This window comes from Ambystoma mexicanum, chromosome 9, assembly GCF_040938575.1.
Source record: "Ambystoma mexicanum isolate Mex_15411 chromosome 9, UKY_AmexF1_1, whole genome shotgun sequence".
Classification (NCBI taxonomy): domain Eukaryota; kingdom Metazoa; phylum Chordata; class Amphibia; order Caudata; family Ambystomatidae; genus Ambystoma; species Ambystoma mexicanum.
In genome coordinates this window covers 554,669,957-554,693,549 of record NC_090931.1, presented here as the reverse complement: position 1 = coordinate 554,693,549, position 23,593 = coordinate 554,669,957, and the positions used below count along the sequence as shown (strand labels likewise).

The 23,593-nt window shown below is 46.8% G+C and overlaps 1 protein-coding gene across 3 annotated transcripts in view; it reads right to left on the bottom strand.

The window, feature by feature from the left end:
- Positions 1–1,542: 1,542 nt before the first annotated feature.
- SKA2 (spindle and kinetochore associated complex subunit 2) overlaps positions 1,543–23,593 on the bottom strand; it is a 74,856-nt gene continuing 52,805 nt past the window's right edge. For 2 of the 3 annotated variants that reach the window (XM_069615151.1, XM_069615153.1), the window contains 2 exons: positions 8,017–8,101; positions 1,543–1,719 (listed from right to left, as the gene is read on the bottom strand). In XM_069615151.1, coding sequence (XP_069471252.1) covers positions 8,042–8,101 — 60 coding nt within the window. In that variant the 3' untranslated portion in view covers positions 1,543–1,719; positions 8,017–8,041. The remainder of the gene's footprint in view (positions 1,720–8,016; positions 8,102–23,593) is intronic. The other variant, XM_069615152.1, reaches the window with a different exon arrangement.

Below are 23,593 nucleotides of genomic sequence, written 5' to 3'. Positions count from 1 at the left end.
ATTACAGCATGTGCTACAAACCGATGACTAGATGTACACTCCATTGTAAAGCTGAAGTAGAGCTTAAGAGCCCTGCTAACATCTAGATTGTGAAGTGACTTCAAGTCTTTTGAAAGAAAACCAATAAGTACATTTCTTGATCTAGGTAGAACACCAAAACTACCTTAGGTAAAAAGGATTGATTAGTATGGAGTACAACTTTCTTATGGAAAGAAAAGAAGGAAGCTTCTGAGCAAAGGGCCACTCCAAAATCTATTTTGCATGAAATAGGAGATCTGTAGCTGCCATACGTGCCAATGGTTTGTGCACTTCTACCAAAAGGACAAAACATCCCAAGCAAGGTGTCAATTCCTGAGCTGTGGAACATTTTATTTAATTATTTAACTTTTCACTAAAGAGGGAGAAGTTACTCTGAATTGACATGTGCCCTTTGCAGAATGAGGTGTCCTACACGCGCCCAAACTGAGTAAGTCTGATCTTTCTATAGCGTTAACCCCAGTTAGAACTTACTGATTTACAGAGTCCTGGCGAAACAGTTCTGGCTGATTCCCCCAATTAAGACTGTCACTGGAGTCCAATACGATGTCCATAACGAATTACAATGCTAAGAGACTGCCAAATACAGCTGACGGTGCAGTGGTTCTAAAACGTGTGGGGATCATTGCTTCGCCAAACAACTGGGTCAACCTTTTAAAATACATAAAAGCATGTATGTCTGACAGTCAATTGCGTTGTGCAGGCTCCTCTCAGAGGTAGCCCAGACCATGCTGGGTTAGAAGGGTTTGACTCACGAGTCTCAAGTCCTCCACTGTGGTTAAGCAGTCTATAAATCCCGCCCAGGGTGGTGGCCCACTAGGAGGAGTAATTGCATTAGGATGCCTGAGAAAATAACCCTTTTGTCCGAATACGTCGTCACCTGCAGTCTCCTGGCAGATACCAATGAAAAATCTCTTTTCAGTCTAACAGTGGGACAAGCGATCCAATCGAAAATAAGCATAGCACAAAGAGGTAAAAAGTGATTGTGTCCAACACATACATACCATGGCACAAGGGAGAAGAAAAAAGATGGACAAACACAGATGTGAGTGTGATAACCACACAGCTCTACGTGGATCCCCCTGCCCAGTGTATATGAAGAAAGGGACTGTTGATTGGAACAGAGACCACCAGATGGCCACACATGCTCCTTAGGAAATTATTTTTTTCTATTTTAAAGCTGCTTTGTATCAGGCTCTGTCAAGCCCTCTGCCATCCACTTCAGGGATTAATATAACAAGCATAAAAGGAAATGGGGCTAAGAGTAAACATTTGTAAGCCCTGATGAAACTTAATACACTGTGGTGTGGGTGTGGCAGCCACCATGACAACCAGACTGACTTTTCTGTCTCCAATGGGTGATAAACCAAAACAAACATTTTCATGACCATTTAATGGCAAGTGCAGTTGCTGTTCTATTTTTGAGCCACAATGAGAATTGAACACTGATGTGGTCGCTGAGATCAAACTTTAATAATGAAATGATGCAGCATAAACCTGCCAATCTTAAAAGGAAATGTTTTCTTTATTCAATTTTTTTTTAAAGAAGATTTAAAAGGGCTGGGGCAGTACACTATAATAAGCTTGTCCGAATTCTTCCAAACATATGGTCTGGTCACGAAGCGAACAGTGGGACGATCATCCAGCATTTGTATTTTGGTACTGCTCTTGCTCCTCTGTGCACTGTAAAAATTCAATAAAAAACACACAACTTAGCAAAACTATTTACGAAATACACAGGTTTTCTTCAGCATCATTTGCAGGAGATTCATAACCTTTAATACGGATCTGTCAAGGATAGGATCTACCAGCAATTTTATGTTCTAAAAATCTAGTTCTCGGATCAGTGTACATAATGAAATCTTACATCAAAACAATACTCCAAGGTTAAGCGATAGGACATGCATCAAAGGAATAACCCAATACATACTTCCTACAATTACATAAGATTCAAATTAGGATCACTTTTGTGCAACCACCTGTATCAAGTAACAATTATTGGGGAAACTTGTAAGTAATCCATTACAAAATGTGAATGCTTAATTACCAGCATATTGAATCCAAGGTTTGCAGACAATGTTACTTCATGCAATTCGAAAAACTAAGCACGCCCGTAATGCATAAATTAAACAAAATTCTATATAACAAATAACGTTTGAAACGCTTTAAAATGGACTCTCCCAAATGTCATTCAATGTAGTTTGTGTGGTTATATTTGTACAACAATACATCTGTTCAGTGTGAACTTATACAGATGAAACTAGGCATGCTATAGCTTGTATTTTTTTTAAAAAAAAGTTTGAATGAAAACATGTGACGAAAATAAGTCTTCTCTTGAATACTTGTGCTTTTAAGCTTGGATCGTCCAAGGAGCCCTTGGAGAAATCTTAAAAGAAACGGTTTTGATAACACTATCAAATATGAGCTCATATAATCTGTACAGTAACCATTTCCAATATAAAAAGGATGCATCACGCAGGTGCCCCAAATGATTCTCCGTGTGAGACAGTCGATAGTCTGGGGGGGGGATGTTTCGTACAGGTGTACATGGTAGTTTTGTTTCATGTGCATCTGTTGCAACTTCATAAAGTAAAATTGCTGCAAACCTCATTGACTATACTGGTCATTAAATAATTCAATAACTGCTTACAAGATTCTCCACCGATTTTTGTAATGTTGTTAACAGCAGAAAGTGTAAAGGTAACTAACTTTAATCTTGTAGATGCTCTACACAGGGAAAAGAACTATGAGGCTATAAAATGGCATGATTGCCCAAAAGCAAACAGCAGATTTTGCAATGCCCTCTAGTACCCTTTTCTGAGTAGGGCTCGCAGTGTATGTTAACTCCCAACTGTTGGTCGAAAAGTAACCGTTTCTTTTATTTAGCATAGGTCACCAAGGAAAGGGGGTTGGGGGAGGGGGGTATTACCCAAAAACAAAGTTAATTTCATGAAACAGCAGTAACCCAGCAAGATCATGATCCCTAAAATTCATAAACTTAAGAGGATCACCTGCTGACATGTCCGACAGATGTTGGAATTCATCATTTGTGTTCAATTCAATCCTGTCCCTACTCGCCTACCAGCAACACTACTCCATTGGCCCTCCCAGCCCATCTTAAATAAACAACTGATTACATACCTGAAACTAGGCTTCTCTCCTCCTCGCCCATTATGCCCCAATGGATACAAAAAATGGCCTTCAACACCTTTTCGGGTTTCCTGGATTGAGATCTTTGGCTGGGCTGCATTACCTTTCATAAAGTGATACGTGCATATGTGGATCTTCAAGAAACAAGACATCCCCCCCGTATTACCACTATTAGCAGGTGGCAATTCTGAAAGCTGTGCTGGCCAATACCAATCAGTATAGCCCAACGGCATGGCCAGTCTCACAAACCCTGCCTACCTAAAGGAACTAAAAAGGTGTGGTCAGTTGTCAGGAAGTCCAAAGTAAAAATGTCTGTTCTCCCCTGGTCTTTTCTTCTCTTCCGATTGTCTCGTTCTATACAAGTGTCTCCTGGGTAAAGATATTGCTCGACGTAATCTTCTTGGATAGTCTTTGATCAACTCTTGTAGCTCTTCGAAAATACTCTGATTTTTGGGCTGTTTGTGGCCCGATACTTAGTATACATCTTTCCTTCAGATACATCTTCACTCTTGTCTAAACTCAGACTCTTCCCAGTCTTAATTTAGGCTTTCCTAATTTGGGGATTGCCTGGATCCCTTTTTAGGACTTCCTTGAAATGGATTCTCTTGAGGTAGTCTCCTCTTTAATCTTCACTTGACAATCATATTTCCTGTAGCTCATTACGTGACTCTATGCTGGACTTTCTCTACTCTTCTGGTTTCGACTGTTCCCCATCCAGGATGGTTAGACCCCTCTTGTATAGGTTTTTCACATCTCTTGTTAACTGATCATTCTAGTGACAACTCGTCCTCAGGACTGGGCCGAGTTTCTCTCTATATATAATACCAGTCTTCCTCGAACTGGTTGTGCGTTCCTTGCTTTCTCTGGTTTTCACTGTTCCAATTATACAGTCTTCGGTTTAGTGTCATGTCCTTAGGATAAGATTCTTCATACATATGATGCCCCGGCAGCCTCCTGCACCTTTTGGCTCCCCCGGTACCTCTGTATGCAGGGGAAGGTTGCGGGGTGCAGCTCTCGCTTGGGTATCTGGCTTCCTGCTCCTCACTCTTGCCGGCATCCTGTTCTCGGCTTCTCGTTGGGTTACTGCTGTACATGGTCGATGGTGATAGAAATCTTTCCACCCTTCCAGAAACAGTGATCTGCGTCATTGTTGAGGCGTCCCACCCACCATGCTACAGATGTGGTCATGGCACAACCGGGGACACTGTTCCTCTCCCCACCCCATCAAAATGATTTCTTCACTTTTGAACACACCAGGCCTGCGACAGGCAGAGGGAGAGAGAGATTCCGCTGCATACAATACTCTCTCCTTAAAGAGACATTTCCTTTTTCATTCAGCAAACTGTAAAGATACCACATGGTTTCTTATAGCAGACAGTCAATATATGCAGCTGTGGTAGGTGGTCTAGGGAGTTCCTCAAAGGAACGGCATCCTTGTACCCTTGGGGTGAAGGGTCGAATACCTGCGATTCGTCACAGTGGGAAGAGGTTTTGTTTCAGAAATTGCATTTCTGTAACTGATATTACGTGCAACAGCGATGGCTTACGTTTCCCCAAGTTATCGTTCAAACTTTCAAGAGGTGTTTGACTCCTCCCCCACAGATGTGGAGGACTCCACAACGCAGACTACTATAATTTTTGTTTATAGCACTCTAGCTAGCCAGGAATTGTTGCCAGAGTATATGATATATGACATCAATCCAACCAGCATTTTTTGCAGGACACCGGAGTTAAAAAAAGGTTTATAGCACAGAATAGTAAACAACTTTTGGGACCCCTGCCAAAAGAACAGAAAATCCTTCCACTTCCTTATCCTCAATATTAAGTAGAGATCAAAACCTTTTTACAAGGTTTTGTCCAGATTACTCCAATTAGACCTATAGTAGAGGCATTTAACATGTGCCTCTTGTGCTGCACAACGGTGTGGCTCAGATTTAAGGGGGGGCATAGCTCCCAACACCTGCCAAATTTTAGTCTTCCAATGTGTTAAAGGGTCACCTTTGCAACTAAAGTCTTTTCACCGAATTCCAAGTCTTTTGCTATGCTACATTTCACACAACCTGTAGAACTCAAGTGGTTTAGTTGCCTTAACTGATGTCAAAAACAATGCGATTGGTCCGTTTTTAAGCTACACAACAACGCACCACCTCCACTCCATTGTATTGTATTGTATTGTATTGCATGTCTGTGGGCCACAGTCTGCAAGCCCTTTGAACATGCTCAGACTTGCCACCCAATGAGGCCATGTGAGTGACTGCAGCCGGTATACAACAGTAAAGAGGGACTTTGAAGAGGAGTGATGCGAGGTGGAGTGATTTTGGCGTAATGAGGGGCATGCCCATGATGATGGGTAAATTATTAAATGGATGTGGAAGGCAAAGCACTTCATGTGTTCCACTGCAAGGAGCACCGTGTTTGGGCAAAGATCCATTGTAAATCAGGCTGTGAATACAAAGCTGTAAATAAAATAATTGTACAGAACTTCAAAAGACAACTGAACAGCCCTCACGCCCCAGGAACTGGTTTACATGTCAGGTGGCACATAAATCGCGGTAGGCTTTTACTGCGAAAGGTCATACATAACATGCGAGATCCACGCCTCAAAAGTACTCGGGAATACAGGGCACATTAAGTTCAAGCTGCTCTAGTAGGATATGTGCCTCTCCCTCAGTCAAAACTTGTTTTTTTTATTAAAAAGGTCTGCGATATTTCGTGGTTTAAGTCGGCCTTCTTTTCTAAAGCAAACCCTCATAAAACCCAAGATAGTGGCTGAGTTTTACTTATGAAAGCTGGCACCCTGCAGTGCCAAACTTTTAAATAACTGGACAGATTTCAAAACCAAAAACATAAGCACGACTGGCTCTGTGTGCTGCTCCCAAAACAAAAAAAGGAATAATAACCCGTTCAGTGGTTTAGGCTGACCACCTATTCATAGACTATGTATTCGCAAAAAGTAAAACACCCTACGATGTTTCAGAACAATTAAACGTGCTACAAACTTTCAATTTCTTTTCACCTCAGGCCCATGCCGATGCATCTAACAGGTGAAGTCATTAGCCATATACGTTTTCAAAAAGTCAATGGTCCATAGGTTTCATATTTCGTAGTTTTGCAAGTGTTCTGGCCGACGGAGGAATTGAAGTTAAGTGTGTCTGCAACCGACTAAGGCGGCATGCATGGAAACGTCCAGTCTAAAGAATCATTCTTTAAAATAACGGTTATCCATACTTTTTTAATTTAACCCCAGGATCCAGAAACTAGCCCTAGCTTGAGAGTTTGATGCTTTATCTATTTGCGTGCAATTAGTGGAACCTCTATATTCGTATCACATTTGCATGCCAAAGTTAATTTCTTTCTGGCGTTTAAATCAATGGAGGAGTCGTTTTCAGTTTTTCATAGTGGAGTAGAAAACTCGTCCGTTTTTCTAATCAGTTGTGTCCTCGCCCCACCCTCGCCTCCCGGTAAATCAAGTCCTAAATTGTCCTTGAACATGCTGTGTCTTTATATTCCAGATTAAAGCACTGAAAACGCTTGATGTTGAAAGGTCAATTTAGTTCTTCATGGTGAAAATAGGATTTTTTTTGTTGGCCATATCAGGGGCCACCTGTTGAAAAGCACTGATTAGGCAGGGAACTTCAGCATGCAACTAGATTTGTATACCCAAAAGGCAAACCTGGCGCCTCCGGGGAGAGGACAGGCTCACTAGACTGGAGAGGAGGGTGACCATGGTAACACGGTAACCTTTCACTTACTCAGATTCGTAACTTAACTGTCTATACCATTTTGGTAATTATTAGTCCATCTGCTTGGATACGAGGACTGTTGTCCAATTAGGACATTCTACCCATGTGTAAGTGCTTCAGTTCTCTTCTAACAGCATAAGAGCTTGGAGGCTAAGAGGCACACTCAAGCTGTTGAAGAAAGTTATTTCCTGTGATATTGTTTCATTGGCATGAACATCCTCCCATATTCATAAGTAACATTCCTGTAACTTCTGCCAAGGATATCCTGTCTAAATCGTAATCCATTTTAAAAAAACTGAAGAGTTTGTACGATGCAGAAACACTTCCCTAACAAGATAGGGTATATGCTTGTGTGGGAGTGTATGCACATTATGGGTGACAGTTGTCGCTTTTTAAAGAAAAATGCTTTATTGGTTTTTGTGCACTGAGGCAGAATTATACATCTGCCACTAGGACAGCCTTATTCCATACCATTAACAGCAAACAAAGTAAACTTAGTCGCTTTTTAATTATTAGTAAACAGCGAGGGACAATGAGCTTGTTACAAGCAAGCTCATTGGCCCTCACCGGGTCGTTACCAGCCCAACAAAGCCTTTGTCGGGGCACCATGGAAAGAGAAGGGACGACGTGTAGTCCATTCTCCACGTTCCTGGCAGCCATCTTTTGTTGTTTAATTTTTTTTTGTTAAAATTCTTCAATGGCACCATGGAAAGGGAGAAGGGACTAAGTGTAGTCCCTTCTTCGCGTTCCATGGTGGCCATCTTTATTGTTTACCTTTGTCTTAGTTTTTCAATGGGTGCCATGGAAGAGAAGGGGCTACGTATAATCCCTTCTGCCAGTTCTGAGGCAGCCAATTTTTCTTTAAGTTGCAAGATGCCACAGGTATTTCGCAACTTTAAAACAAAACAGTCTTACGGGTCAGGGTACTAATAGCAATAAGCCCTTCACCGGGAGTCTGAAACTATGGTTCCCAAGGCATTACCTGATGCAGTAAGGACACCCCACCCCTAGCTCAGGGCTTATTGCTTCAATAATCTCCTTAAAGCTAAGGTTACACATATAATCATTACAAAAAAAAACACATTACCTCATTGTCAACAAACGTGCAAACTTCATACGTTGCATTCCAACTGCTGTAATGCAGCCTGTTCCTCTTCTGACAACGGTGAAAGCTAAAACAAAAAATAAAATAGAATTCTGACTTAAGGTTCAATCCGACAGACAGACAGACACACACACACATACACTTGCTTTGCAGGGTGCCACAGACCACTGGTTAACAGTAAAGAAGAAAGAGCCTTATACGCAACTCGACTTTCATTACAGTCACATGTTTAGAGTATGCTGGCATCCTCCAAACTCTGCCATTTTCATTGCTGTGCATTATGTACCAGCTACATGGCTGTTTTCCTAGAAGAACAAGTTACTTACCAACTGGTAACGTTCTTTCGACTGGATGTTCCTCCCACATATTCCTCATCTATGACAAGTAATGTCCACAGATGTGCTGCTTCAGAAATATTTTCCCGGCACAGAGTGCCCTGCATCGATGGCATCAGGTCGATGTCCCTCAAAGGCCTCCGTCGAGGGTGACATCGGATGTTATAAGTAGCACGCACAGTGCCCGTAGCCCAAGTTCTTGTTTTCCCACCTTCACAACGTGTGGCACATGTGTCTATAAAACAGCATTGACTGCACTTAGCCTTGTTGGAACGAAAGCTGTAATGGCATGGGAAATTCATAAGAGGGGTAGGCTGAGAGGGCGATGAGGAATACGTGCGAGGAACATCCAGTCGAAAGAACGTTACCAGTTGGTAAGTAACTTGTTCTTCGAATAGATTGTGTCCTCCAACGTATTGCTCATCTATGACAAACTCCCAAAGCAGTATGAGTTGAGGAGGGAGAAGAATTTAGACATACCCAATTAAATGGCAGAGTAAAGCACTGCCTTACCAAAGGTGCCATCCTGAGCATGGGAAAATCCAGGGAATAATGCTTAACAAACGTGTGTATGAAAGACCACGTTGTAGCATCACAGATTTTCTTTACTGGTACACCCCTCTGCAGGGCTGTCGATGTAGCCATACAAGGAGGGTCCTTGCCAGCCAACCTGTAGCATTCTGAAATATTGAGGATGATCCAACTAGACAAGGTCCGTTTAGAAACAGCCTGGCCTTATCAGTGTCCAGTATATCCCACAAAGAGCTGGTCGTCCACTCTGACCTTGGATATTCTGGAAAGATAAAAGCTCAGTGCCCTCCTAGGATCCAACCTATGGAGTCTCTCCTCGTCCTTTCTTGGGTGCGGAGGAGGATAGAACCACCTTCTGGCTTAAATGAAATTCGACACTACCTTAGGTACAAGGACGGACGTACTCGCAATACAACCCTGACCTTGTGAAACAAAGTAAAGGGTGGCTTAGAAGAAAGCGCTTGCAACTCGCTCACTCTACGAGCAGAGGTAACTGCAACCAAGAAAACAGTCTTAAATGTCAACAATCTCATAGGACAAGAGTGCAAAGGTTCAAACGGAGCACCCATCAGAATTCTTAAGACCAAAGTAAGGTCCAAGACCGGCACCTGAAAAGGCGATGGTGGGAACACATTCGTGAGCCCTTTCAGAAACTGAATGATCAGTGGAATCTGAAAATAGGAGCATTCTTCGGACGAGTGCTTAAAGATAGAAAGCGCTGCAAGGTAAACTTTAATGATTCCCCCCTGAAGACCCCTGCGGGTCAAAGAAAGTAAGGAGAGAACCTCAGAAATTGAGCACTGAAAAGGATCAACATTCTTTCCTCTGCACCAGTCGTAAAACTTACGCCAATGGAACAGGGAATTTGTTGCTGGCTGTCTGGCCGAAAGCAACACCTCCATCACGTCATCCGGGAGGTCCCAATCCTCGAGTCTTGACCTCTGGATGGAGAACGCGACATTCCTCTCGCGAGAGAAGATCCTCTCTTTGGGGAAGTAGTATTGGAGGACAGAGGGACATGTCTAGAAGGTCCAGGTACCACGCTCTCCTGGCCCAATTCCGAACAATAAGGAGCATGCGGGTACCGAACCGTTGTAACCTCCTGAGAACGAGGAGTGACGGGGATCGGAGGAAACGCATACAGAAGCGGGAACAACCAATCCATGACGAGCATGTCTCCTAGAGCTCCTCTTGGAGGAATTTCCCTCGAGCAGTACCTTTCGCACTTCCGGTTGGCGCCGGTCACGAACAGGTCCACCTGCGGGGTTCCCCAAAGGAGATTTCTTGAAGGACTTCCTGAGCTAGTTCCCACTTGTTGGAGACTGCACTCTGCCTGCTCAGAGTGTCCGTCGCCATGTTCTCCTCTCGGGCAGGTGAATCGCTGTTAGGGAGATTCCTTCTTGAATTGCCCAGAACCAGAGCTGCATTGCCTCCCTGTACAGAGGCAGTGACCCTACACCACCTCTCTTGTTGAGGTAATGCATGGCCACCGTGTTGTCCATCATTATCAAGACATTCTTTCCCCGTACAGACGGCAGAAAAGCCTTCTGCGCTAGCCTGATTGCTCTCCGCTCCAAAAGATTGATGTATAGTTTGGATTCAGATGGAGACGAACGACCGGGGATTGTCAAATCGTTGGCATGAGCGTCCATCACTACTGTTACCTCCGGCCACGGTTGCCAAAAAGGATCCCCCCTTAATGAGATTTTCCTCGCTGGCCCACCACAGAAGATCCTGGGAGACCTTGACGGGAACATGAAGGAGATCCGACATCTTGCCTGAGAACTGGCACCATTGAGTCCAGAGAGCCCACTGAAGGGAGCACATTCTCATCCGGGCATCTGGCACCAGGAAAACGCAGGATTCCAGGAGGACGAGCAACCTTAAGAATTTGAAAGCCGGAAGAGTCTGGGCTTGATGAAACTTGGAGACCATCAGGAGAATGTGTTGAGCCCTCACCTTTTGTGGCGAACACATCCCCAAGGACGTGTCGAACACAGCCCCGATGTACTGGAGCTGTTGGGAAGGTGTCATATGAGGGAGAAGCCCAGTTTGTGAAGTGAGTGGCAGGTGACGCGGCGATGATCCAATGCTCGTTCGGGAGAACGTGCCCTGATCAGCCAATCATGCAGGTAGGGGTAGACGTGAATCTTCCTTCTCCCGAGATACGCTGCCACTACCACCATGAGCTTGGTGAAGACCCTCAGGTAGATGTCAACCCGAATGGCAGGACCCGAAACTGATAGTGCGAGCCGCCAACTGCAAACTTCAGGTATTTTCTGTGCTCGAGCTGGATCGGCACATGAAAATAAACATCCTGCAGGTCCAATGACACCAACCAATCCTGAAGTTGGAGGGCCTGAAGGATCTGAGAAAGAGGGACCATCTTCAACTGGTCCTTCCTGAGGAACTTGTTCAAGTATTTCAGGTTCAAGATGGGTCTCGGTCCTCTGTCCTTCTTGGGAATCAAAAAATATGGGGAATACCAACCCTTGTTCCTCTCTGCCACAGGCACTGGTTCTGTAGCGCCTTTCTCTAGCACGGTCAAAATCTCCTGCACAAGGAGCATATCTGGAACCCTCAAAGAGTGCTTCCCAGATGGATTGTCATGAGGCAGTCTTCGAAAAGGAAAGTTGTAGCCATAGGCTATTGTTTCCAGAACCCACGCATCTGAAGTAATGGCTCACCACTCTTCTAGATGTTGAGACAGCCTGCCCCCTACCGGTGAACAATGGGACACGGCCTCAGAGCAGTTTTGAAGCGGCTGCAGGCAGTGCCCGATTATATAGAGGCTGCTGCTTGATCGGTCTTGGCACCTCTACCTCGTACACCACAAGGAAACTTACGCTGGCCCCTCTCACTGGCCATCCCCCTCGCCCTTCTAAATGAGGCATAGTAGCGAAAGGAAACCCTCCATTCCTGTCCCCTAGGAGGTTGTCGGACAGCTGCGTCCAAAGATTTGGCAGCTGCTTTGGAGGTTTGCAACTTCAAGGCTCTCGTCAGCCTTGCTGCCAAACAGATGCGACCAGTCAAAGGCCATGTTGCGAAGACAAGCCTACACATCTGGTGCAAACCCCGACTTCCGCAAGCATGCAAATCTGCGCATCACGGTGCTCGTGGCCATGGACCTGCTGGCACTATCCGCAGTGTCCAACCCAGACTGAAGGGATTCACACATGGCATCCTTGCCATCCTTCACAATAGCTAGAAAGCCATCCCTTTCTTCCCCTTCGGGAATATGCTCAGCCGCTAAAGAGATGCAATTCCACAGATTGTGTGATAACTTTGCTAAGGCAAGCACAGGTGGAGTTGGCCGACTTCAACGCCATCCTCCCAGCAGATAAATATCTTGCGTGCCCATCCATCCATGCGCTTATCGTCCCTATCAGGAGAGATGGTAGGGTACGTTGCCTGCTTCAAGGTGGCTGTAGCCACCTGAACCACCAAACTCCCCGGAGTGGAGTGTGTGGACATGTAGCTGGGGTCGCTACAGGATGGGCAGTATTTCTTGGTCAAGGACTTCTTCACTGCCAGAATACTCTCTGGGGTGTTCCAAGTAGCAGCCACCCTCTTTTGCAATGCCGTATGAAATGGCAACACCGGTTCAGTGGACGGACCCCAATCCAGAATATCTATAAGATAATCTTGATCAAACTGCACCGGAAGCCTGGCCAAGTCTAGGTACTACACACCTCTCAACATCAATCTCCGATGAGGAGTCAGCATGATCCCGGGATCTGGCCTATCAAATTCCATCTCAGGGGAAGTGTCCAGGCCACTGGCATCATGCAAGGGCTGACACAGATCCTCCATCCAACGCCCTTCAGAAATGAGACACTCCGGCACACCAGGAGTCCCATATGGAAGACTAAAACACCCAACATCCTCCTCGGACCTTTCTTCATCCTCAAATGTCCTGGAGAGACCTAAAGAAGTCCTTCCTTGGGAGAGGAGTACACCTTCTATGTAACAGTCTACACAGACTTAGAAGTAGCCTTCCTCGGAGGGTCCACAGTCAAAGGGACCTCCACTAGTAAATTCGGCCCAGGTGGCATAGATAGCGTCGACAATGGCGCTGATGGCTTCGAGGGCCTGACAGGCGCACCCCACGGACATGGCGCCGATACTGTCAAGGGCATGAAGGATTTCACAGGTTTCGATGGTTTTCGCCAGAGACAAAGACTGCGACCTGGCACCTCTCTGGTGAACACCTGATGACTTGTCTGAACAGGGCCTTGAAGGCTCTTGGTGTTTATCACGCCGTCCACCGGGCCCAAAGGCACGCAAGCATCTGGCCGAGACCGTTCCCTGCCGGCTTAATCAGAAGGTACAGACAGAACTGTGCCTTGGCATTGAAATATCTTCAACATCTGCACCCGGAAAGCATCCCACTCCTCTGGGGTTGAGGATTTGCTGGGGCAGGTCACCTTCTCCAAGGAGGTGTCGTCCGAAGAGGACGAGGAAGGGGAAGGGGAACGGTGACGTGGTTTGCTGGACCGCCATGATGAAAAGGACAAGTGGCGTGAGCCACTGCGGGACATAGACCGTTTGGACTTCTTCCGACGAGGAGAGGCCCCTCTCGACTCATCGGACGAAATACCAGCCAACTTGGATTTACGGGGCTGGGACACCCTTCCTACCTTCAATTTCCCCTTACGTTCCCTCAAGGCCTTGGCAGTCAACGACTAGCACTTCGAGAAGTCATCCGCCGCATGGTCCTCGCCCAGGCCCCACAGACAAATTCTATGCAGATCCGTAATCGACATCTTGGAGCCGAAGTCTCGGCATTTCTTGAATCCAGACTGCGGGGTCGTCTGAATAGAAGAAGACATGATACAGCAACTCAAAAGTAACCACGAGGTGCGCCAAGTTCTACAAAGCAAACACGTGTGCAGAAAAAAACTGAACTGAGGCTACGGGCGCCGTACGTGCTACTTATAACATCTGATGACGTCACCCTCGACGGAGGCCTTTGAGGGACATCGACCCAAAGCCATTGACGCAGAGCGCCCTCTGCCGGGAAAAAATTTCTGAAGCAGCACAGCTCTGGACATTACATGTCCGATGAGGAATACGTTGGAGGGCACAATCCATTTGAAATACATTTTTCAAAAGGTTGTGTCATCTGTGTCTGAAGTTTAAGTTCATGTCTTAAGTTCATGTCTAAATTACAGGCATCTGGCAGAAAGTTGGTTTGTAAACGGCAAAGACATTCAGATCCCCTCTGCTAAGCTAAGTGTTTTGGAACAATCATCAATCTGTCTATGGTCTTGCAAGGACTAAAAAGAAGGGAGAGTTGCTGACTGGGTGACCTATCCCGAGACCTACGCGACACACATTATGCCTCAGTTCACTGGAAAACCTGCATGGAAAACAGTGGGTAACTTTCCACTGTAGGGGGTTAGTGTGGGAGTTCAGTTTGACAGTGGAGGCATAGATGCTTGGCGAGAGAAGTGACAGACAGGACCCATGAGAGTGGCAACAGTTGGCGACTGTAGACTGAGAAGAAGCGCCATTTCATTAATCAAAGATTTCAAACATGTCCCAGGACGGAGGAAGTCCCTGTGCCCGCCCCCCCCCCCGTGGAGCAAACACCCAACATAAAATTAAAGATTAGTTTAATTGTGGGTCTCCCAGCACTATGAAGCATGGCAGCCAACAGTTAAACTGTCTACGGGTTAGCGAAGGTAGAACCTCCTTGTGGGACTTAAAGCTGTGAGCAGTGACCAGAGAAAATTACTTAAGCTGACAGAAGTAGAAAAGTACGGATAGCGAAAAGAGGGTAAGGTTACAACGGTCCCCTAAAACCCAAATGTAAAATACAGCACTGATGCCTAAATCATTTCTATAGCTCCAAAGATAACCACAGGAGACAAACTCCCTTAGGTAGGTAACTTTAAAAGCAGAAAGGTTTGTAGAAATATTTGGACAGAGACCCCAAACTGGCGTAACCACCTCAATGCTACTGCTTTCCCCCTGGTTCAGCAACAGAGCAGCAGGGACCTACACAGGAGGGGAGTGAATTATTTCACGGCTCACTCTGGATGGGGTTCACACCTAGTCCTCTCTTTTAGTTAAGTGCACCCAATATTAAGTGTGTAAACAAAGTTGGCAAGAGGATACAGTGAGAAGTCCACTCAAAACTGAAATACTACTCGAAGCAGATGTTCGTGGGATCTCCCACAGCCCCTTCCATTACAAACCTCTTGTGCCAGAAACGACAAAGGTTACAATGGCAGAAAACCGCATGCAAGGCAAAACATCTGCTAAGAAGCATTTCTGTAGTGGGCGATCAATCCTTCCCTCATTTGGATGCAGAGGTTGAAAACTCCCATTTATCCGCTGTGCCACCAGACCAGGTGTGCTTGGCGACCGGGAACAAAGATGGCAGACCACTACAACTGTAGTGGAGAAGGACTCACACAGTCCTTCATAGCTGGCCATCCCAACACACACACACACACACACACACACACACACACACACACACACATTTCGATTCTTGGATTGTAATGGGGATCTCCAAAGCTAACAGTGGAGCAGAGCCATGCAGTACAGACTCAATTTCCGCCTGTTCCTAAAAATGGCAGACGGATGCTTTAAGCCCTCTGGCAAACGTATGGCAAGAGAGAAGAGAATGGAAAGCACAAGGGAATTCTAAAGAGTAACGCAAACTCATCAGCTTGAGAAGGCGAGATTGGGGCAGGACCAATCCCGCAAACCACAGGGCACAAGGGAATCAGTGGAGCAATCCAGAGGATAATTAGACAATCAAAGTAGAGCATAACAGTATATATTAAAAATACTACACAAGAGCTCAATAATTAGCATCGTCAGGATGGTAATCCTGAGCGAAAGCAATACTAGATGAGAGTAAAAAGGAGTCTGCCAAGGGCTGCCACTAAGGGGTTCGGGAGAACCAACGCCAAAGGGACAAGGAAAAGCATCACCCTGCCGAGGCCCACCTCAGACCTTGGCAAAGGTAATGGTGCAATTAGGGTCAATCACTACTAGCCTTCTGGGGGCTACTGCCAAGATCCTGGTAGGAGCCAGAGACCAGAAGGTGTAAATCAGAGGCTGTTGAGGGCTGAAGGATAACTTCATCCTGGCGACTGGCAAATAAATACTTGCTGGTCAGGTAACTGTGGTACCTTGGCAAGAGGGGGTGCGTTTTAAAGTAAGACATGATTGCTGGTAGAAGTGTGCTATACTAAGGAACCTAGGAAGGAGACTAGAGGGCTAAAATATCTGGAACAAAGGGAGGGCAACCCAAGAAGCAAGACTCTGGATATTAGAATATGGATCCTGGACTAGGGTTACTAGATCATTAAGAGTAGCCCTTCCAGAGTTCTAATTAAAGCCCACAAAACCCACTGGCATTTATCCAAAAGCACATCCTGGTGATCTGCCCAAGAGAAAAAGTGTGCTTGAATATCTCTGCCATTTTTTTAAATTAAATACACGTGCATTTCAGGCATGAAAAGTTGTGGCTGAAACATTCCATTCATAATAAAGTAAATTGACTAATAAAAGGCATTCAGCCACATCCACATTGTCTTGAGTTTTCCATTAATCTCAAAACACAATGGGCACAGTCCACCAAAAGAACAAGTTAATTACTAAACTGGTAACGTTCTTTCGATGGGATGTTCCTCCGACGTATTCCACAACTATGGCAGTTGTGTCCCACAGCTATGCACTTCAGAAACCTTTCAGCAGAGGGCGCCCTGCGTGGATGGCATCGAACCGATGTCCCTCGAGGGGCTCCGGTGAGGGTCGATGTCACCGGATGTTATATATAGGGCACACGGCACCGTTTGCCTCAGTTTAGTTTCCCCCTCCCCCCCCCCAGAACGTGTGACACCAGTCTCCTGCCAGTATAACTGCCTACAGCCTTGCGGAAATGGAAGCTGTAATCACAAGGGAAATTCTCCAGAGGGGTAGGCTGGGAGGGCGATGTGGAATACGTCGTAGGAACATCCCATCGAAAGAACGTTGCCATTTTGGTAAGTAACTTGTTCTTCAAAGGGATTGGGTCCTCTGACGTATTCCACATGTATGACAGACTCCCAAAGCAGTACCACACTATGGAGGAGGGAAATAATTTAGAATGTGAAATTTAGAATACCCAATAAAATGGCTGAATAGAGGACTGCCTTACCAAAGGCCAAATCCTGCCCATGGATGGAGTCCAGGGAATAGCGTTTAATAAAAGTATGGACAGAGGCCCATGTGGCTGCTTCACAAATATCGCGAATAGGAACACCCCTTTGTAGAGCAGTGGAGGCAGCCACACCCCTAGTAGAGTTAGCCCGTAAGCCTACCGGAGGGTCCTTCCCTGCCAAAAGGTAGCATTCAGTGATAGTCAAAACAATCCATCTGGACAAGGTCCGTTTGGAAACAGCCTGATCCAAGCGGTGTCCAGCATAACCTAGACCCTAGAACCTGACCCTGGACATCCGTGAAATATAAAAGCTCAAAGCTCTCCTAGGATCCAACCTATGAAGCCTCTCATCGTCCTTACCTTGATGCGGAGGAGGATAAAAAGTCGGAAGAACCACCTTCTGGCTCAAATGAAATTCAGACACAACCTTCGGAAGAAAAGAAGGTCGCACCCGCAGGACAACCGTGTCCTTATGGAAAAAAATAAAGGGTGGCTTGGCGGAAAGTGCCTGCAATTCACTCACTGCGTGCGGAAGTAACCGCAACTAAAAACACAGTTTTAAAAGACAACAGTCTCAGCGGACAAGAATGTAAGGGCTCAAACGGAGCTCCAATCAGGAACTTTAAAACCAAATTCAAATCCCAACCCGGCACCTGGAAAGGGGATGGTGGAAACATATTAGACAGTCCTTTCGGAAACTGTGAAATCAAAGGAATCTTAAAGTAAGAACACTCTTCAGACAAGCGCTTAAATTTAGACAGCGCCGCCAGGTAACCCTTAATGGTACCCACTTGAAGGCCCTTGTGGGCTAAAGAAGCAAAAAAGACACCACCATAGAAATGGAACACTGGAAAGGATGCACATTCTGACCCCTGCACCAGTCCCAGAACTTCCAGCAACGGTACAGGGATTTTGTTTCTGGCCGCCTGGCCGAAAGCAACACCTCCATCACGTCTTCGCGGAGGTCCCAATCCTTGCAGCTCAACCTTTCAGATGCCAAGGATGGAGAACTTGACCCCACCTCCCGTGAGAGCAGATAGTCTCGGTAGGGAAGATGGTGTGGAGGGCAGATGGACATGTCGAGAAGGTCCGAGTACCACGCTCTCCTGGCCTAATCCAGAGCAATGAGGATCATTCGGGAACCGAACCTCCGTAACACCAGAGGAATGAGGAGAACTGGAGGAAACGCGTACAGCAGTGGGAAGGACCATTCCACTATGAACGCGTCCCCCAAGGCTCCCCTTTGAGGAAATTCCTGCGAGCAGATTCTCTCGCACTTCCAGTTGACACTGGTGGCGAAGAGATCCACTTGTGGGGTTCCCCAAAGGGCAAAGATCCCCAAAAGGACTTCCTGAGCCAACTCCCACTCGTGAGAGACTACTCTGCCTGCTTAGAGCGTCCTCCACCACGTTTTCGTCTCCGGCCAGATGAACCGCCGAGATCGAGATTTCCTGTTGGATGGCCCAGAACCAGAGCTACATCGCCTCCCTGCACAACGGGAGTGACCCCGCACGACCCTTTTTTGTTGAGGTAATGCATGGCCACTGTGTTGTAGGTAATACAGATATACACCCATTTCCTTTTACGGCGCATTGAATGCCCTGTGGACATCTATATTTATAATGGATTTTCTCACTTACCCGTGTACTGGATAAGCCTTCGGTAAGACCTAGGCTCCTTAATAAGGGAGTCTTGTTTTTGTTATGTAATGAAGCATCCATAGAGAGCTTTGAGTGATCATTTTAATCCTTGAGGTCCCCTTTCCACTTACTGCACTCCATTTGTTGTTCATAGATAGAGAACCTGGGACTACCATTTTTCCACCACACGTCCTGATGAAGGCCTGCCCACCAAGCTGCACTTTACAGCTCCTTTAGGCCGAAACACTGTTGTGTCGACGATAAAACACCACCTGAACAGTGCAAAGTCCAAACACTGTTGTTGTGACTTCTTATTTTAGGTTTATGAATTGTTGATTTGTGTTTTTTCTTGCAACTGCACCAAGAGTAATAATTTGCTGTTGTCCGTTTTGTCCTTCGTTGTTTACGGAATCATACCTATTTGTATTGTTTTTCAGAATACCCTTGGGTACTATCACCAATACTATCCAGATCATTAAAATACATCAAATGTGAAAAAATGTATCTTCATTGACAATTATATAGTTTAGCAGTTTGGAATGGTGGGACCTCGCACCCTGAAAAAAATTTTGGTTTTGGTAATTTAAGTATACCCAACTGGGTCTTTCAGGGCTCTGCCAGGTGCCCTAATATTTAAACCACTGTGTTGTCCGTCATGATCAGGACAGTCTTCCCCCGCACAGATGGCAGAAAAGCCTTCAGGGCCATCCTGATGGCTCTCAGCTCTAAAAAATTGATCTGGAGTCTGCACTCCGACAGATCAACGGCCGCTGGCTGTCTACTCGTTGGCATGAGCGCCCCATCCTGTGAGGGAGGCATCCACCACGATAGTCCCCTCCGGCCACGGTTGCCAAAACGGTGCCCCCTTCATCAGATTTCCTTAGTCTGCCCACCATAGAAGATCCTGGGCGACAGATCCGAATCTGAACGGGATCCGACATACTGCCGGCAAACTGCGACCACTGCATCTTGAGCGCCCACTGCAGGGATCTCCTCTGCAATCTGGCCTCTGGTAACAGAAAAATGCAGGATGCCATGAGGCCGAGCAACCTTAAGACTTCGAAAGCCGGCACGTCGAAACTTGTCCACCATCTACAGAATGTGATGAGCCCTCACCTGGTGAGGTGAACACTGCCCCGGGGACGTGTCGAGCACTGCTCCGATGTATTGGAGCCGCTGGGAAGGTGTCAAATGCGACTTCTTTAAATTTAGGGAGAAGCCCAGCTTGTGAAGGGATTGGCGGGTGACGGATAGATGATCTTGGGAGAACACGTCCTGATCAACCAATCGTCCAGGTAGGCTAATGTATGCTGCCACCACCACCATCAGCTTGGTGAAGACCCTCGGGGAAGAGGTAAATCCCAACGGCAGGACCCGAAACTGAAAGTGTAAATCGCCAGCCACAAACCTCAGGTACTTCCTGTGCTCGGGATGAATCGGCACATGAAAGTAAGCATCCTTGAGGTCCAGAGACGCCAACCAATCCTGAAGTTGAAGGGCCTGGCAAACTTGAGAAAGAGTGACCCTCGAATTTGTCCTTCCTGAGAAGCTTGTTCAACCAACGCAAGTCCATGATGGGTCTCAATCCCCAGTCTTTCTTTGGGATCAAAAAATAAGGGTAATACCATCCCTTGTTCCTCTCCGCTACAGGGCACCAGTTCTATGGCGCCTTTCTCCAGCAGGGATAGTATTTCCTGCGCAAGGAGCGGATCCGGACGCTTCAAAGAGAGCTTCCCCAGTGGATTGTCGTGGCGGCTACTGAAGGAAGGGAAGGCAGTAGCCGTGGGAGATGATATCCAGAACCCACACATCCGAAGTAATGGCATGCCATTCTCCAAGATGCTGCGCAGGTCTGCCCCCAACCGGCGAACCATGGGACATGGCTTGACTGAGCAGGCGCGCTGTGGCAGTGCCCGAGGGCAAAGAGGCAACTGCCCAAGCGGCTTTAGCACCCAGAGTTTCCTGTGCACCACGGGTACTCTTACGTTGGCCCCTTTGACTGGCAGCTCCTCTAGATCTACCTAAAGAGGAGTAGAAACGAAAGGAACCTCCCCTCCATTGCTGTCCCCTAGGACAAAAAGGCAGAGGTTGCCGTACTGCAGCGCTCAAAGACTTTGCTGCAGCTTTGGAGGTCTGCAGCTTTGGAGGTCTGCAGCTTTGGAGGCTCTCGTCAGCCTTGCTGCCAAATCAATGAACACCATCAAAGGGCATGTTCAGAAGACGGGATTGCACGTCACGAGAAAACCCCAACTTCCGCAACCACACAAACCTGCGTAGTACTGTGCTCGCAGCCATGGACCGGCTGACACAGTCTGCCGTGTCCAACCCCGACTGAAGGGATTCACGCACGCTGGCAAGGAAGCCATCCCTTTCCTCCCGCTCGGAAATAGACTCAGCCGCGTAGGAAATACAGGTCCACAGAGTGTGTGTAAATCTTGCCAGGGCACATGTGGAGTTGACAGCTTTCAGTGCCATGCTCCACGACGAAAAGACCTTCCGAGCCAATCTGTCGAAGCGCTTGTCCTCCCTAGCCGGAGGGATGGTAGGGTATGCCTGCTGCCTCCAGGTGGGCGTAGCCACCTGAACCACCAAACTCTCAGGAGTGGAATGAGTAAACAAATAGCTGGCGTCGCTAACAGATGGGCAGTACTTTTTCGCCAAATTGGAAATGGGACCTTGGTTCAAGATGTCAGTAAGGTCATCCTGAATAAAATCCTCAGGAGTACTGGACCACCCCAGGTATTCGCAACCCCTAGACATGAGCCGCCTGTAGGAAAAGTCTGCATGAACCCCCGGCTCAGGCCTACCAAACTCAGCTTCCGGAGAAGTATCCAGGCCACTGGCGTCATGTAGGGACTGCCGCAACTCCTCCAATGGACTGTCACCCAACAATCCCGGAGCTTCATCCTGAGAAACAGGATCGTCAATGTCTGATCTCCCCTCTTCAAAAATATCAGCCTCCCAGAATTGGAGGAAGCCTCAGGAAACTCCTGACATATTACGGCCAATAAGCACTGATGACACGGAGAGCCTCAACGCCAAGAACATAGACGTCGAGACCGTCGAGCGTTCTGACGCCAGAATCCGTGCTAAGTGTGTTGACGCCAAGATCTTCGGCGGCGCTACAGGTGTAGGCTGATAGGACGGAATAGCAGTGTCCGAGTCAGATTGGCCCAGCGCCAAACGAGTCGACGCCGATACCTCCACAGGCTGCAACGGACTCGCTGGGGACGAGGGCCGAGACCCGGACACACGTCTCTTGTGACTGCTCTTTTCCGCACGGGTCCTCGAGGGCTCGCGGTACGCGTCACGGCGCGAGCCCGAAGGCATGCGAGCCGTGAATCGAGAGAGTTTTCTGCCAGCTTTACGAGAAGGTGCAACAGCAACCGTGCCTTGCGACTGGAAAATCGCCATCATTTGCTCTTTAAACGCTGCCCACTCATCCGGCATCGAGGACTTTGTGGGACAGGCGACATTACGCACGGCACCATCCTCCGATGAGGACCGGTAAGGCGCTGTGTCGGCGCTTCCGAGAGTGTCGCTAAGACGAATGATGAGAACCTCGAGCTTCCTCCCAACGAGGAGAGTCGCCCCTCGAGTCGTCAATGCAAACCCTAGACTTCGATCCGGTTTTACGGGACTTTTTTTCAATGGCTTACCTGCAAGGAGCTTCCCCTTCCTTTCACGCAAGGCCTTGGCTGTTAGAGACTGGCATTTGGAGCAGTCGTTGGTGTTGTGCCACTCACCCAGGCACCATAAGCAAATACGGTGTGGGTCGGTCAATGACATCTTGGACATGCAGTCCCAGCAAATATTGAACCCGGACCTTGCAGTCAGAGGGGTCGAAGAAATAGACATAAGAGATTCGAAGAATCCACAAGGCGCGCTGAGTTTTACGAAGCTAACATGTTCGCTGTCGGAAAAAACTGAACTGAGGCAACGGGTACCATGCGTCATAACATCCGGTGACGTCGACCCTCGGCGGAGGCCCTCGAGGGACATCGGCTTGACGCCATCGACACAGGATGCCCTCTGCTGAAATGTTTCTGAAGTGCACAGCTGTGGGACACAACGATCATAGATGTGAAATACATCTGAGGACACAATCCCTTTGAAAACAGTATTTAGCCAGATGTGATTTGTTTTATGGTTATGCCTTTGCAAAACTGGGTAGATGTATTTGAATAGAAAGCATACCTGCAAGAGATCAATTAAGGGAGTGATGCCCTAAAGAAAATGATTATACAGAAATGTTGTCTGAAGTCTGGTATCATTGCCCCCCACTCTGTATTTTTTCCAGAATTAAAATGCAGTAAACGGCTACCAATGTCTTTCTTTATTTTGTATTTTAAAGTGTTACCAAGTCTGGAATAACACCAGTTTACCAATCTAGGGATAAGTCCTTGCTGGAGAATGGATTCTTCAACCGGATAGGTAGAATTGAACTCCCCGTTACAGATAAAGACAAGCCTTGTATAGACCTATGTGGTTAAACTATAAATTCCATTTGACCCTTGGAGACTGCCGTCTGTACACAAAGCTTAGGTCTTAAGATTTTTGACAACTGCAGTTCTAATCAAATTATATACCGATGTACACATGGTAATTGTGACCAATCTAGGGAACGTGTGCACTCTCCAGGGGGTAAACCAATCTCTTTTCAACTAGGGAGTGCAGCCTGCACATAGGGACAAGGCAACTGGATCTCTCTAGGGGTAACCCCCATTCTTTGGAGGAAAGAAGATCCCCTAAAAGGGATATCATTAGTCCTCCCTATTCTCAAGACCCCAATATCTTTGTTGGCTATATGCGACTTAGCTTGTGCAATGACTTAAAGCTTCCAAGGATGGCTGGTGTGGTTTCTGACCCTTTGTGTGCACAGCGTTCAC